General features: G+C 49.5%; 1 protein-coding gene across 9 annotated transcripts in view; it reads left to right on the plus strand.

Moving 5' to 3' along the window:
* DENND3 (DENN domain containing 3) overlaps window positions 1–11,736 on the plus strand; it is a 54,138-nt gene extending 42,402 nt beyond the window's left edge. For 2 of the 9 annotated variants that reach the window (XM_059042996.2, XM_067017582.1), the window contains exons 19-23: window positions 2,804–2,964; window positions 4,236–4,369; window positions 9,634–9,752; window positions 9,834–9,971; window positions 10,093–11,736. In XM_059042996.2, the coding sequence (XP_058898979.1) occupies window positions 2,804–2,964; window positions 4,236–4,369; window positions 9,634–9,752; window positions 9,834–9,971; window positions 10,093–10,296 (756 nt within the window). In that variant the 3' untranslated portion in view covers window positions 10,297–11,736. Of the gene's footprint in view, window positions 1–2,803; window positions 2,965–4,235; window positions 4,370–9,633; window positions 9,761–9,833; window positions 9,972–10,092 lie in introns of all 9 variants that reach the window. The other 7 variants (XM_067017584.1, XM_059042997.2, XM_067017583.1 and 4 more) reach the window with 7 other exon arrangements.
* The last annotated feature ends 1,203 nt before the right edge of the window (window positions 11,737–12,939 follow it).

Below are 12,939 nucleotides of genomic sequence, written 5' to 3' on the forward strand. Positions count from 1 at the left end.
CTAGAGCCTGTGACCTACAACTACTGAGCCTGCGCTCTAGAGCCCGCGAGCCACAACTACTGAAGCCCGCGCTCCTACAGCCCGTGCTGCGCAACAAGAGAAGCCACCACAGTGAGAAGCCCGTGCACAACAACAAAGACCCAACACAGCCAAAAATAAATAAATTTTAAAAAGTAAGTTAAATTCATGCAAACACAGCCTCACCCCACCCCCACAAACCCGAGGTCAGGTTTTAGGTCTGTATCCCTCAGTGCCACCAGGAGCAGCCCCCTGCTTTCTGGAGACTTCTTGAGGCCTTGCACGGCCCTTTGAAAATCATTTCTTATTTCTGTACTACGTGATGTCAGCCATGTGCCCCAGGGCCTCCACGCCTGGAACGGGTCGTGTGAATTCGTGTTTCCAGATGAGGAGTGATCAGTGGTTTCTTTCCGGTGGGGCTGCCTTTTAACTCGGCACTCCAGGTATCTTTGGCGATACCACCCTACTGTTCAAAATGCTGTCACACCTACTCCTTGGTGGGCTTCATCCTGTTCAAGACCCTCTGAGGGCACAAAAGAAGCCACTGTCCCAAGGGGTTCTTGCTAGGAAAATCCTCAGGCCAACTCCTTTAACACAAAACTTCTTTTTTCACGTTTAATGTAAAAGGCACGGTGTCGTGAAGTTTACGTACCTAAGTGTTCCTCATTACTTAGTATCATCAAGTTTGATGGCCACATTCCACCATCTGAAGATAATGTGACAATCTATGCTTTCAAAGCTGGGGTGAAACAGAAATACGGTGAATTCAAATATATGTTGCCAAGAGGGTGGCGGGATCATTCTCAAGAAGTTGCTAAACCATTTTCCCCGCATTCAAATGATGAGCCTCAGGTGATAAAGGAACGGAATCCAAGACACATTAAAGTAAAATATGTACAAAAGTCTAATAACGCTTTAGATGAAATGAAAAACAAGGAGGAGAAATTAAGGACTTCACTCTTATTCTAAAATTTAATTTTTTTCCTGTTGATTCTTAGTTACAAGCATTTCAAAGACTGTTTAATAATAGAATAACTTTAAAAATCCCTGTGAAAATAAAATCACGTGGCTGCATTTTGTATCAATCTTCTGCTCCCCAGTTAGGCCAGGTAACATTTAATTAAAGCAGAAAGTTATCCAATTATGTGAAAATATCTTCCCACTGGTTTCACGGGGATATTTTGTACTGTTTCAACAAGACAGAAACTGGGGCAATTATCTCTAGAAAATGCTGCCTCATCTGAAATTTGAAGTTCCAAGTGGTTTATCTAAGATATCTTTGGGCCACTAAAGAAAGACATTTTACTAGAATGTTACAATTCTCAGCTAGATGCCTCAAAAGAAAGGGCTTTTTAAGATGATTAATTCTGAAATTAGCAAGGTAGCATCTTTTCCTAACTTATGAGAATGTTTGTTGGTAAAATTAAAGCTGTCAATTTTTATGAGCTCTTTTCTTCTGACAAAGATAAGTGACAGTAAGCACCACGGGCACTGATTACACAGGATTAGATTAGCCTCAGCCCTCCCTCCCCAGTGACGTAGCCTCAGCCCTCCCCAGTGACGTAGCCTCAGCCCTCCCCAGTGACGTAGCCTCAGCCCTCCTTCCCCAGTGACGTAGCCTCAGCCCTCCCCAGTGACGTAACTGTGGCTCTTCGAAAGCTGCTTGGATCTGACAATCTGAGACCCTTGTTCGGTTACCAGTAAAATGTTGCCCATATCATGGATAAAGTCGGACACCTCTCAGGAAACGTTTAGGGAACGCTTTTGTTTGTTTGTTTGTTTGCGGTACGCGGGCCTCTCACTGCCGTGGCCCCTCCCGTTGCGGAGCACAGGCTCCGGACGCGCAGGCTCAGCGGCCATAGCTCATGGGCCCAGCCACTCTGCAGCACGTGGGATCTTCCCAGACCGGGGCACGAACCCGCGTCCCCTGCATCGGCAGGCAGATTCTCAACCACTGCGCCACCAGGGAAGCCTGGGAACGCTTTTTTTAGGGATGCAGTCGGGTTGGTTGAGAGGTACAGGCAGACACATTTGCGTTTCATGTGTTTATGTGGCTTTTCTAACTCTTCAGTGTTTCAGTCCTTAATTTCGAATTTCAGAAAGTCTAAAGATAATCACTTGCTAAGCCGGAATTCCTGAGAGCGCTCTTAGCTGCAAGAGCACTGGCATTTTGTTTGTTGCTAATATACAGTCTGTCCTCGTTATTTGCAGATTCCACATTTGCAAACTTACCTACCCGCTAAAATTTATTTGTAGCTCCAGAGCAAATACTTACGGCGCTTTCATGGTTCTCCACAGACATGCACGTCTACAGAGCAGGGAGAAATGGGAGCTGTGCGCATGTTCCCAGCCGAGGCCGGGCAAGACGACTGACTCTGCCTTCTCGGTTCAGCTCAAACTGTAGACATGTGTCCTATTCACGGCCTATTTAGTGCCATGTTCTTCGCATTTTTGTGCTTTTTATCGTGATTCTGCTGTTTGACATGGTGCCCTAGCATAGAGCTGATGAGGTGCCAGAGGCTGGAACGTGCTTTACAGAGAAAATGTGGACCCATGCAGTTCACACCTGTGTCATTCAAGGGTCAGAGGCATATCCTTAAACAGGAACGCACAGCAAGATGATGTGTTGATCGAATGACAAGAGCGAGACCAGAGGCCGGCAGGACCCTAAGCCGGCCGGTCCCTGAGCGGCAGCTCGGCGCTGGCTGTGCGCGCACAGGACAGAACCGGCGGCCGGGAACGCGGGGAACTGACTGCCCTCCCGCTCTCTCCTCGGCCCCCTCAGAACTGCATGGTGGTGGCGGAGCAGAGCCAGGTGTGGGTCGGCTCCGAGGACTCGGTCATCTACATCATCAACGTCCACAGCATGTCCTGCAACAAGCAGCTCACGGACCACCGCTCCAGCGTCACGGGTCTGGTCGTGCAGGACAGAGCGCAGGCACCCAGGTACGGCCAGGCTCCCCTGGGAGGAGGGGCCATCCGGCTCTTGCGTGGGTCAGGGGTCCCAGAGGGAAGGGTTCCCACGGCCGTGGGCCATGGCCCGCGGAGCCCGGGCTGCGCGGGGGGCAAAGCGGGTCTGGAAGGTGAGTCGGGGACATTCCTGTGTGGTGGGGTCATCATGGGTGCAGAGAAGCGGCCTCTGCTGGAGCCCGAGTCCAGCACGTGTGGGGTGCCTGCAGCAGCTGGCACCCAGCCTGCCTTGCCTGTTCCTTGGCTCTGGTGTTTGCCCGCCGTCCCGGGCCTGCAGACGCATCACCCGAACCCCATGTCTTCCCGTGGGATCCCGTGTGCCCGCGTCCAAATGTCCCCTTCTTGTGAGGACAACGATCGATGTTGGATGGGGGTCCGTACTGTTAGCGGCATTTAATTGCTTCTGGAAAGGCCCTACTGCCAAATAAGGTGGCATTTCGAGGTGCTGGGGGGCTAGGATGTCAGTGTATCTTTTTTGGGGGACACAGTTCAACCTGTAAGATGTGTATGTACCTCATCCTTCACTGGCTTTACCATGTTAAGAATGCCAGCCCTCCAAGGGCAGCCCCGTGTCTGTCCTGCTCTCTGCCGTGTCCTGTGCTTGGGACGGGGCCTGGACACAGCGGGTGCCCAGGGGAGAGGTGAGAACCAGGCAGGGTCCCCGTTTCCCTCTGTGAGGAATTGGGTTCAGTGGGTATGTGACGTATGCTGAGGTCACCCACCCTGAACGGGCAGCCCCAGCCCTGGGCGCAGGAGGCCGCAGCTCCTAAGCTTTTCTGCCGCTTCCCTGGGTGCCACCCCCATCCCCTTGTGCCCCGAGTTTCAGGGGTGCCGCCTGTCCTCAGTCGGGTGGACCTAGGTCCTCGCGTGAAGATGACACGCCATCAGGTGGTGGAAGGGCCGTGCCGGCACTGGCTGAGCCCGCCTCCCCACAGCTGCCAGGCACCCGTGCCGTGCTGATCCTTGGACTTGAGCTTGGAGGGGGCATGTGCCATTCCCGGCCCCTGGCGGGAGGGGTGGATTTTAGTTAACCGTCCTTTACGGTTCTGTTCACAATTCCTGGCGGAGCCAGTAGCCGTGTTGGAGGTGCCGGGGTGGGCGGGGGGGCGCTCAGAAACCCGCCACCCTGATGGCACTGGCATCTCTCACTGGCCGTGTTGTGGATGCTTTAGCTGCTGGGAACTTGAAAAGGCACACGGTGTTCTCAGGGCCCCGGTTAAGCGCCTGCACGTGTGTTCACCCCGCAGCACTGTGTACTCGTGCAGCACGGACGGGACAGTCCTGGCCTGGAACGCGAGCTCTCTGCGGGTGACCAGCAGGTTCCAGCTGCCGGGCGACGGGCTCTCGGCCATCAGACTGCATGGCGACCGCCTCTGGTGCTGTAAGTGCTTGGTCCCTGCCCTTGGCTCCTGGCTGAGCTAGGAAACGGCATCGGCAGGGGAGCCAACGCCCCCTTCCTCTGCCACACGCTTCGACTGTGAAACCCTGGCTCCTTGATGCACCCGGCTCCCCACCTCCCTCCTGAGTTTGTTACATCCCCAGCGCCCCTGCTCCGTGTGCGGCCTCCCCTCCTGCTCGTTTCTGCTCTCACTGTGCCCGGTGGGGGGCGGGGGCTGCCACTCCTCCCGGCAGCCCTCTGTGGCCCAGTCGTTTGCGTGCGGGTCCCGTGTCTCCCCAGCCACGCTGCGCGCTCCCCTCTGCCCCTCCCAGCACAGACCTCGGGCGGGGACACCTGTGGGTGTGACGGGGAGGTACAGACGCTGTGCCTGGTGGCGTGGGTTCTGCATTTTCTGAGCATCACCGCACGGAGGTTGCTGCACTTTGAAGTCTTCCCTGGTGTATGCCAGGTAACACGGCTGATGGTCGAGAACACTTTTTTTAAATTGAAGCATGTTTTACGTATGATGAGACGCACAAAATGTATGTACACTTTTTGTGTTTTTTTAAAATTTTTATTGGAGTATAGTTGATTCACAGTGTTAATTTCAGGTTACAGCAAACTGAAAGTTTTATATATATATATATATATATATATATATATATATATATATATATATCCACTTTTGTTTTTTAGATTTTTTTCCCATATAGGCCATTACAGAGTACTGAGTAGAGTTCCCTGTGCTATACAGTAGTTCCTTCTTAGTTATCTATTTTATATATAGTAGTGTGTATATGTCAGTCCCATCTCCCAATTTATCCCTCCCCCCCTTATCCCCTGGTGACCATAAGTTTGTTTTCTACATCTGTGACTCTACTTCTGTTTTGTAAATAAGTTCATTTGTACCTTTTCTTTTAGATTCCACATGTAAGTGATTTCATACGGTATTTGACTTTCTTTCTGACTTACTCAGTATGACAATCTCTAGGTCCATCCATATTGCTGCAAATGGCATTATTTTGTTCTTTTTTACGGCTGAGTAGTATTCCATTGTGTGTGTGTGTGTATATATATATATACCACATCATCTTTATCCATTCCTCTGTTGATGGACATTTAGGTTGCTTCCACGTCCTGGCTATTGTAAATAGTGCTGCAATGAACACTGGGTGCATGTATCTTGTTTCAAATTACGGTTTTCTCCGTGTATATGCCCAGGAGTGGTACTGCTGGGTCGTACGGTAGTTCTATTTTTAGTTTTTTAAGGAACCTCCATGCTGTTCTCCATAGTGGCTGTATCCATTTACATTCCCACCAACAGTGTAGGAGGGTTCCCTTTTCTCCACACCCTCTCCAGCATTTATTGTTGTAGATTTTTTAAAATTAGTTTACTTATTTAATTTTGGCTGCGTTGGGTCTTCGTTGATGCACGCAGGCTTTTCTCTAGTTGCGGTGAGTGAGGGCTACTCTGTTGCGGTGCGTGGGCTGCTTCTCATTGCGGTGGCTTCTCATTGCGGAGCACAGGCTCTAGGTGCGCAGGCTTCAGTAGTTGCGGCATGAGGGCTCAGTAGTTGTGGCTCACGGGCTTAGTTGCTCCGCGGCATGTGGGATCTTCCCGGGCCAGGGCTCAAACCCGCGTCCCCTGCGTTGGCAGGTGGATGCTTAACCGCTGCACCACCAGGGAAGTCCTGTAGACTTTTTGATGATGGCCATTCTTAGTGGTGTGAGGTGATACTTCGTTGTAGTTTTGATTTGCATTTCTCTAATAATGAGTGATGCTGAGCGTCTTTCATGTGTTTTTTGGCCATCTGTATGTCTTCTTTGGAGGAATGTCTATTTAGATCTTCTGCTCTTCTTTTGATTGGGTTATTTGGGGTTTTTTTTTTTTGATATCGAGCTGCATGAGTTGTTTGTATATTTTAGAAATTAATCCCTTGTCGGTTGCTTCGTTTGCAAATATTTTCTCCCATTCTGAGGGTTGTCTTTTTTGTTTAGGGTTTCCTGTGCTGTGCTAAAGCTTTCGAGTTTCATTAGATCCCATTTGTTTATTTTTGGTTTTATTTTCATTACTCTAGGAGGTGGGTCAGAAAAGATCTTGCTGCAGTTTATGTCAAAGAGTTTTCTGCCTATGTTTTCCTCTGAAAGTTTTAATAAAAGTGTCCGGCCTTACATTTAGGTCCTTAATCCATTTTATTTTTGTGTATGGTGTTAAAAAATGTTCTAATTTCATTGATTTACATGTAGCTGTCCACTTTTCCCAGCACCACTTATTGAAGCGACTGGCTTTCCTCCATTGTATATTTTTGCCTCTGCTGTCATAGATTAGGTGACCATAGGTGTGTGGGTTTATCTCTGGCATCTCTATCCTGTTCCGTTGATCTACATTTCTGTTTTTGTGCCAGTAGCGTACTGTTCAGTTTGTTGTGTCTTGATGAAAGTATACACCACATAACCACCTGGCAATCAAGACACAGAACATTTCCATCACCGCTGCTGGTCCCTCTGTGCCCCTTTCCAGGTGGCCCCCACTCGAGGGAAACAACTTCTGAATTCTATTATGGTTTTGTTTTGCTTGTTCCTGAACTTTCTATAAATGGGCTCTACAGCATGTGTTCTTTTCATCTGGCTCAGTTCAGGCAACATGATGTTTTTAGGATTCATCCACAGTGTTTGAGTAGCAATAGCTCATCCTTTTTATTGCGTGAATGCTACAGCTTGGTTATCGGCTCTCCTGTCATTCTTTTCCAAAGCTGCCACACAGTTTTATATCCCCACCAGCGGTATATGAGGCTTCCAGTTCCTCCCCTTCCTCAGCAGAAGTTGTTATTATCTATTTTTTTAATCGTAATCATCCTAGTGGGCGTGAAGTGGCATCTCATTGCGGCTCTGGTTGCATTTCCCCCGATGGCTCATGATGTAGAGCATCTTTTCATGGACTACTTGCCATTTGTGTGTCTTCTTCAGAGAAATGCCTATTCATATCCTGGGTCAATCAGTCTACTCACTTTCAAGACGATTAATCATAAGGTTGAGTGTACCCTACTTATTTTTTCCATTTTTCACATCTGTACTTTTTTCTTTTGTTCCTCCTTTCCTGCCTCCTTTTAGACTGCTCTTAAATTCAAGTTAATCTTCTTTATTGTCTTTTTAGCTCTATGTTCGGTTTCTTTTGGTGGGGGAGGGGGCCGTGCCACACAGCATGTGGGATCTTAGTTCCCCAGCCAGGGATCGAACCCACGCCCCCTGCAGTGGAAGTGTGGAGTTTTAACCACTGGACTGCCCAGGAAGTACCTAGCTCTGTGTTTTGTGTTCCACTTTTTAGTGGTTGCTTTAAGGATTTCAGTGTGCAACCTTACCTTCTCACAATCTACTTTAAATAAGTGTTACACACCACTTCATGTATAATGGACACAGCACAGCAGTAAAATTAATTCCATTTACCTCTTTCTCTCCCTTTCCTATTGTTGTTAAATGCAGTATTTTATTTCTATGATTGTGATAAACCTATTTTTAAAAATTTGCCTAAGTGCTCAATGGTCTTTCAAAGAAATTAAGAAAAAAAATTATTTTTGCCCATATGTTTACCATTTCTGGTTGAGCTTCACTCCTTAAAATCCAGGTTTCCATCTTGCATCATTGCCCCTTAGCCTTAAGAATTTCCTGTAGTATTTCTTATGATATGAGTCTGTTGTAAACAGATTCTAGGCTGATAGTTTTTATTTTTTTCCCAGCACATTAGAAATATCATTCCATTGTCTTGCAGCTCAGCTTGTTCCTGATGGGAGGTCTGCCGTCATTCCCACTGTTCTGCTGAATATAATGTGGTTTCTGTAGCTGCTTATATTAGTCTGGCTAAGACCAGAACCTTTCTTCTTCTGTGTCCTGTCTGCAGTTAACACCTATCCAGAAAATTTTCATTTTAGTTCTAGAATTTCCATTTATTTTATAAAGAACTTTGATTTTCTCTCCTAAATCCTATATTCTTTACTCATCCTCTCCAGATCTTTCTCTAAGTTTTAAAACATACTTGTAATTGTTGGTCTAAAGTCCTTGTCTGCTGGATACTGGATCATCTGTGGGTCTGCTTCTGTCTACTGTGTTTCCTGTTGGTTTTTAGTTGCATCTTCAAGCTTCACATGTGTAGTAATTTTCACTGCATTCTGGATATTGTTAATGGCATGCTGAGGAGACTCTGGACTATATCCTTAAGTCTTGTTCTAGAAGGTCATTAAATTACTGGCAGCAGATCATCTTGATCCTGTGGAGAGGCTTGGTTTTAGGCTTTTCTAGGGTGAGTATATTTCAGTTTTGACCTTAGTCCTGGTATGTGGTCTTTGTTCTTAAAGCATGGCCCTTTTTAGGGTTTCGAGGAATGTCCAAGGTATATACCAAGCCTTTCCTACAGGGATGAGGAGATGCTGGGGTTTGCTTATGAGGTCTCAGGCAGGAAAGAGAGGTATGTGCGGGCTCTCGCCACCTGTGACCAAGAACCCAGCTGAGTTTCCGAGTCCTGAGGGCAGCCAAGGACAGAGGGGTCATTTCTCTGCAGACCTGGAGTCCACCCACCATGACAGGAAGCCAGAGCCCACCTTGGGGACTCGTACCCCCTCCCTCTGGAGCCAGATGGCACTGTCTGAGGGCAGGGCTGTGTCCTCCTGTCCTGGTGGCCTCAGCACAGGGCGGGAGGTGGAGGATGCAGGCAATAAAAGCCAAGACAGGACACAGCCCTGCGGCTCTTCACCTCCCTTGAACCTGACTCCGTCTCCCCTGTAACCGTGATCTGACCTCCTCCCTGCGGTACTAATTTTGATGACCTGTAGCTCTCATGATGTGGAAACTCTTGGTTTGCTGGAGTGAGTAATAGAAAGAGACAGAGAAGAGCTTAAACAGGGAGACGTGTCCCATGGCGGGGCACCATCACCTGGAGTTCTAATCCTCACCGCCGGGGGAAGCAGACGCCACGGCCTCAGGTGGTAGGAAATATGCCGAATAACGGCGGCAGGAGGGGTTCCGAAAGCCTCAGAAGAGGGCGCTGGGCTCCAGCCGTTTCCTCGTCGGTAAAAATGGGGCTAATGGTCTGAGTGTCCCTGCGAGAGAAGGCGAAGGCGCCACGGGGCAGCTACAGTGACAGATGCCGACACTGTGGTCAGACGTGGTACAGGAGCCGTGGCCCCGCCGGTCCCGGTGCAGCTCTCGCGGCGCTGTCGTCCCTGCGCTCCGACTTCCCTCTGCCTGCCCCTCATGCTGCCTCTTCCATCCTGCAGGTACCGGTAACAGTATCGTGGTCATGACCACGGCTGGATTTCTTCATCAAGAACTGAAGATCGGCGAGAACTTTAAAGAGATAAGCACCTCCTTCCTGGGTTTCCAGCTCATGCCCGAGGTAACCCAGTGCGTCAGGTTGGGCCGGCACCCCCGTGCCACTGGGCTGCCACCGCCCGCGTCGTGACCCACTCCGCTTTAGCAGGAGCAGCTCTGGGCGGCCTGTGCCGGGTACGACGACATCTACATTTGGAGCCTGCGGGACCTCGCCCAGCCGCCGCAGAGGATCCACCTGCAGGACTGCTCCAAGATCAACTGCATGATCAGGGTGAAGAAGCAGGTAAGGCGGCCCCGGGGCTGCTGCTGAAGGCCCGGCCGGGAAGGACGTGGGTCTGGGGGTGCCCGAGGGAGCACCGCACGCCGCTGAGGGGGCTGCTCGCGGGGTGCCCGTGTCTCCTCAGCAGCTCTGGGTGGGCGGCACAGGGCTGTCGCAGGGGAGACGCAAGGGGAAAATCTACGTGATCGACGCCGAGAGGAGGACGGTGGAGAAGGAGCTGGTGGCCCACGCGGACACGGTGATGACGCTCTGCTCCGCGGAGGACAGATACGTGCTGAGCGGGTCCGGCCGCGAGGAGGGCAAGATCGCCATCTGGAAGGTCGAGTAGCCAAGGGCGCGTGTGCCCTGTGAGCGAGGGATGCGGCTTCTGCCGGCGCCTGGCGCCTCCCCAGAGAAGGCGGGGGGCACTGGGGGGCTCCGCTGCGGGGCCTGTTTGGCTGTCTGGCCTCAGTGACGAGACCGATGGTGTCGCAGTTTCTCCCCTGGACTTAGCTGATTAAACTGGACCGTTTCAGGCTGGGGTCCCTGTCAGGCAGCCTCCGCTGAGAAGTCGCCCTGTGCTGTCTACACGGCTCCAGAATCCACGACCTGGGCCAGCAGCAGGCCATCGGGAGCACGTTAGCCGGAGCACCCGTGACCTGCAGAGCTCGGGCCTTGCTTTTCCTCCACTTCACTCACTCACCACATACTAAGCACCAGATTTACAGAAGCCCGACAGCCAGACACTGACCTCTTGTTCCCAGCAAAGCTCACGAGAAGGGGTGTATTTTAAATGACCACGTGTGGTTGAAGAGGTTTGCGCCTGCCCTTGCTGTTGTCCCCCGACAGCGCAGGTGACCGGCGCCTGCACTGGGTTGAGGCTTTCTGGACAGGGCAGGGCCAGCTGACGCAAGCGCTGGGTCTTTTCCCTTTTAACTAATGCGACGTTCTTTATAATGAAAAAGCCTAGAGACTTCTTTCGCCCAAAGGTCGGCATTCCATCTAAAATAGCACAAACCCTTACCAGCTACTCGTATCCGTTTCCGCTGCACCTGCATCCTAGGTGCACAGCGTGTATGTATATGTAGATGGTGCCTTATTATTTAACTGAGGATAATACTAGCTATGCTCTTATCTTACTAGCTATAAATATTTGCAAAAGGGACCTTTTGTACATTTTTACCATTACCGTTGAGCTATCGTCCCCTATTCGTCAGCGAGGGAGGTTCTGGCACGGCTGCACTGCGTGAAGGCCTGAGGCCCGTCCCCTATGGGCCCACGGTGCGCTCTGCCACAGGGGGCTGGCTGCCGGGACCTCACCCCTGGGCTCTGGGGACTTGGATAGACATCACGCCGGACCTCGCTCACCCTGAGAGGTCTGTGAGGGTCTCTGTCAGGCCCCAGCGCACAGCCAGTCTTCAGAGGCATCTGCATTGCCTCCCAGGTGAGAGCTTTGGCCGGGCCTCCAGCTGGGTCTGCAGAACCCAAGCGTTCTGGAGGGTCTGATCACTGACTGACATTTTGGAATGTTCTGAGACTGTGGTGCGGAGAACAGCCAGGCGGCCTAATCCGGCCCCCCTCCCCTCTCGCCCCCCCCCAGAGTCTTTCCTTCTGGGGAGGGTGTGTTCCCCTGACTGACTTCTAGAAGGAAGGTGGAATTCTGCTTCTGTAAGCACATGAAAAATGAGAGTAGAAGCCTGTCAGAAATCCACATAAATTATTGAATTCCAACCCACACGTAACCAGGTATTTTCACCTCGTTGGTAATAAATTCTCTTTTTTACTAAAACACTGTTGTCCAGTTTCCTTACTTTATCCAACATTAACTGGTGGCGGCACTTTAAAATAATACGGGACTGTTCAACATCACTGATTATTAGAGAAATGCAAATCCAAACAACAATGAGGTAGCACCTCACACCAGTCAGAATGGCCAACATTCAAAAGTCAACAGATAACAAATGCTGGAGAGGGTGTGGAGACAAGGGAGGCCCCGCCCCACACTGTTGGCGGGAATGTCAATTGATGCAGCCCCTATGGAGAACAGTATGGAGGTTCGTTACAAAACTACAAATAGAAGCGCCATATGACCCAGCAATCCCATGCCTGGGCATATATCCAGACAAAACCCTAATTCAAAAAGAGACAGGCACCCCAGTGTTCATAGCAGCACTATTCACAATAGCCAAGACATGGAAACAACCTAAGTGTCCATCGACAGATGAATGGATAAAGAAGATGTGGTACATATATACACACAGACACACACACACAGACACACACACACTGGAATATCACTCAGCCATAAAAGAATGAAATAATGCCATTTGCAGCCACATGGATGCAACTAGAGATTATTATACTACGTGAAGTAAGTCAGAAAGAGAAAGACAAATCCCATACGATATCATTTATATGTAGAATCTAAAATACGACACAAATGAATCTACAAAACAGAAACAGACTCACGGACACAGAACAGACTTGTGGCTGCCAAGGGGCAGAGGGTTAAGGGAAGGGTGGAGTGGGAGTTTGGGGTCAGCAGAGACAAACTGTTTGTTACATACAGAATGGGTGGACAGCAAGGTCCTACGGTATAGCACAGGGATAACTGTATTCAGTAGCCTATGATAAACCATATAGAAAAGAATATTTTTTAAAAGTGTGTGTGTGTAACTGAATCACTTTGCTGCTATACAGCAGTAACAACATTGTAAATCAACTATACTTCAATAAGAAAAATAACACTGAAAAAAATTAATACAGGATCATATGGATTTGTTCTGATTCATTCTAAGCACCTGTCAAGTTACTTTAATGCAGACTGCATTTCCTTTATTCTTGGTGATAATTTCCAAGATCTTATTTGACAGTGATTGCAACTGAAATGAGTACAGAAAAATCAGAGGCTTTTAGGAAATAATCTTTTATATACAAGAGGAAGAAGAGGTGGACAATGGAGTTAAAAGGGGAATAAACTGGCTGGTGCAAG

The sequence above is a fragment of the Kogia breviceps genome, chromosome 17, assembly GCF_026419965.1.
Source record: "Kogia breviceps isolate mKogBre1 chromosome 17, mKogBre1 haplotype 1, whole genome shotgun sequence".
NCBI lineage: Eukaryota > Metazoa > Chordata > Mammalia > Artiodactyla > Physeteridae > Kogia > Kogia breviceps.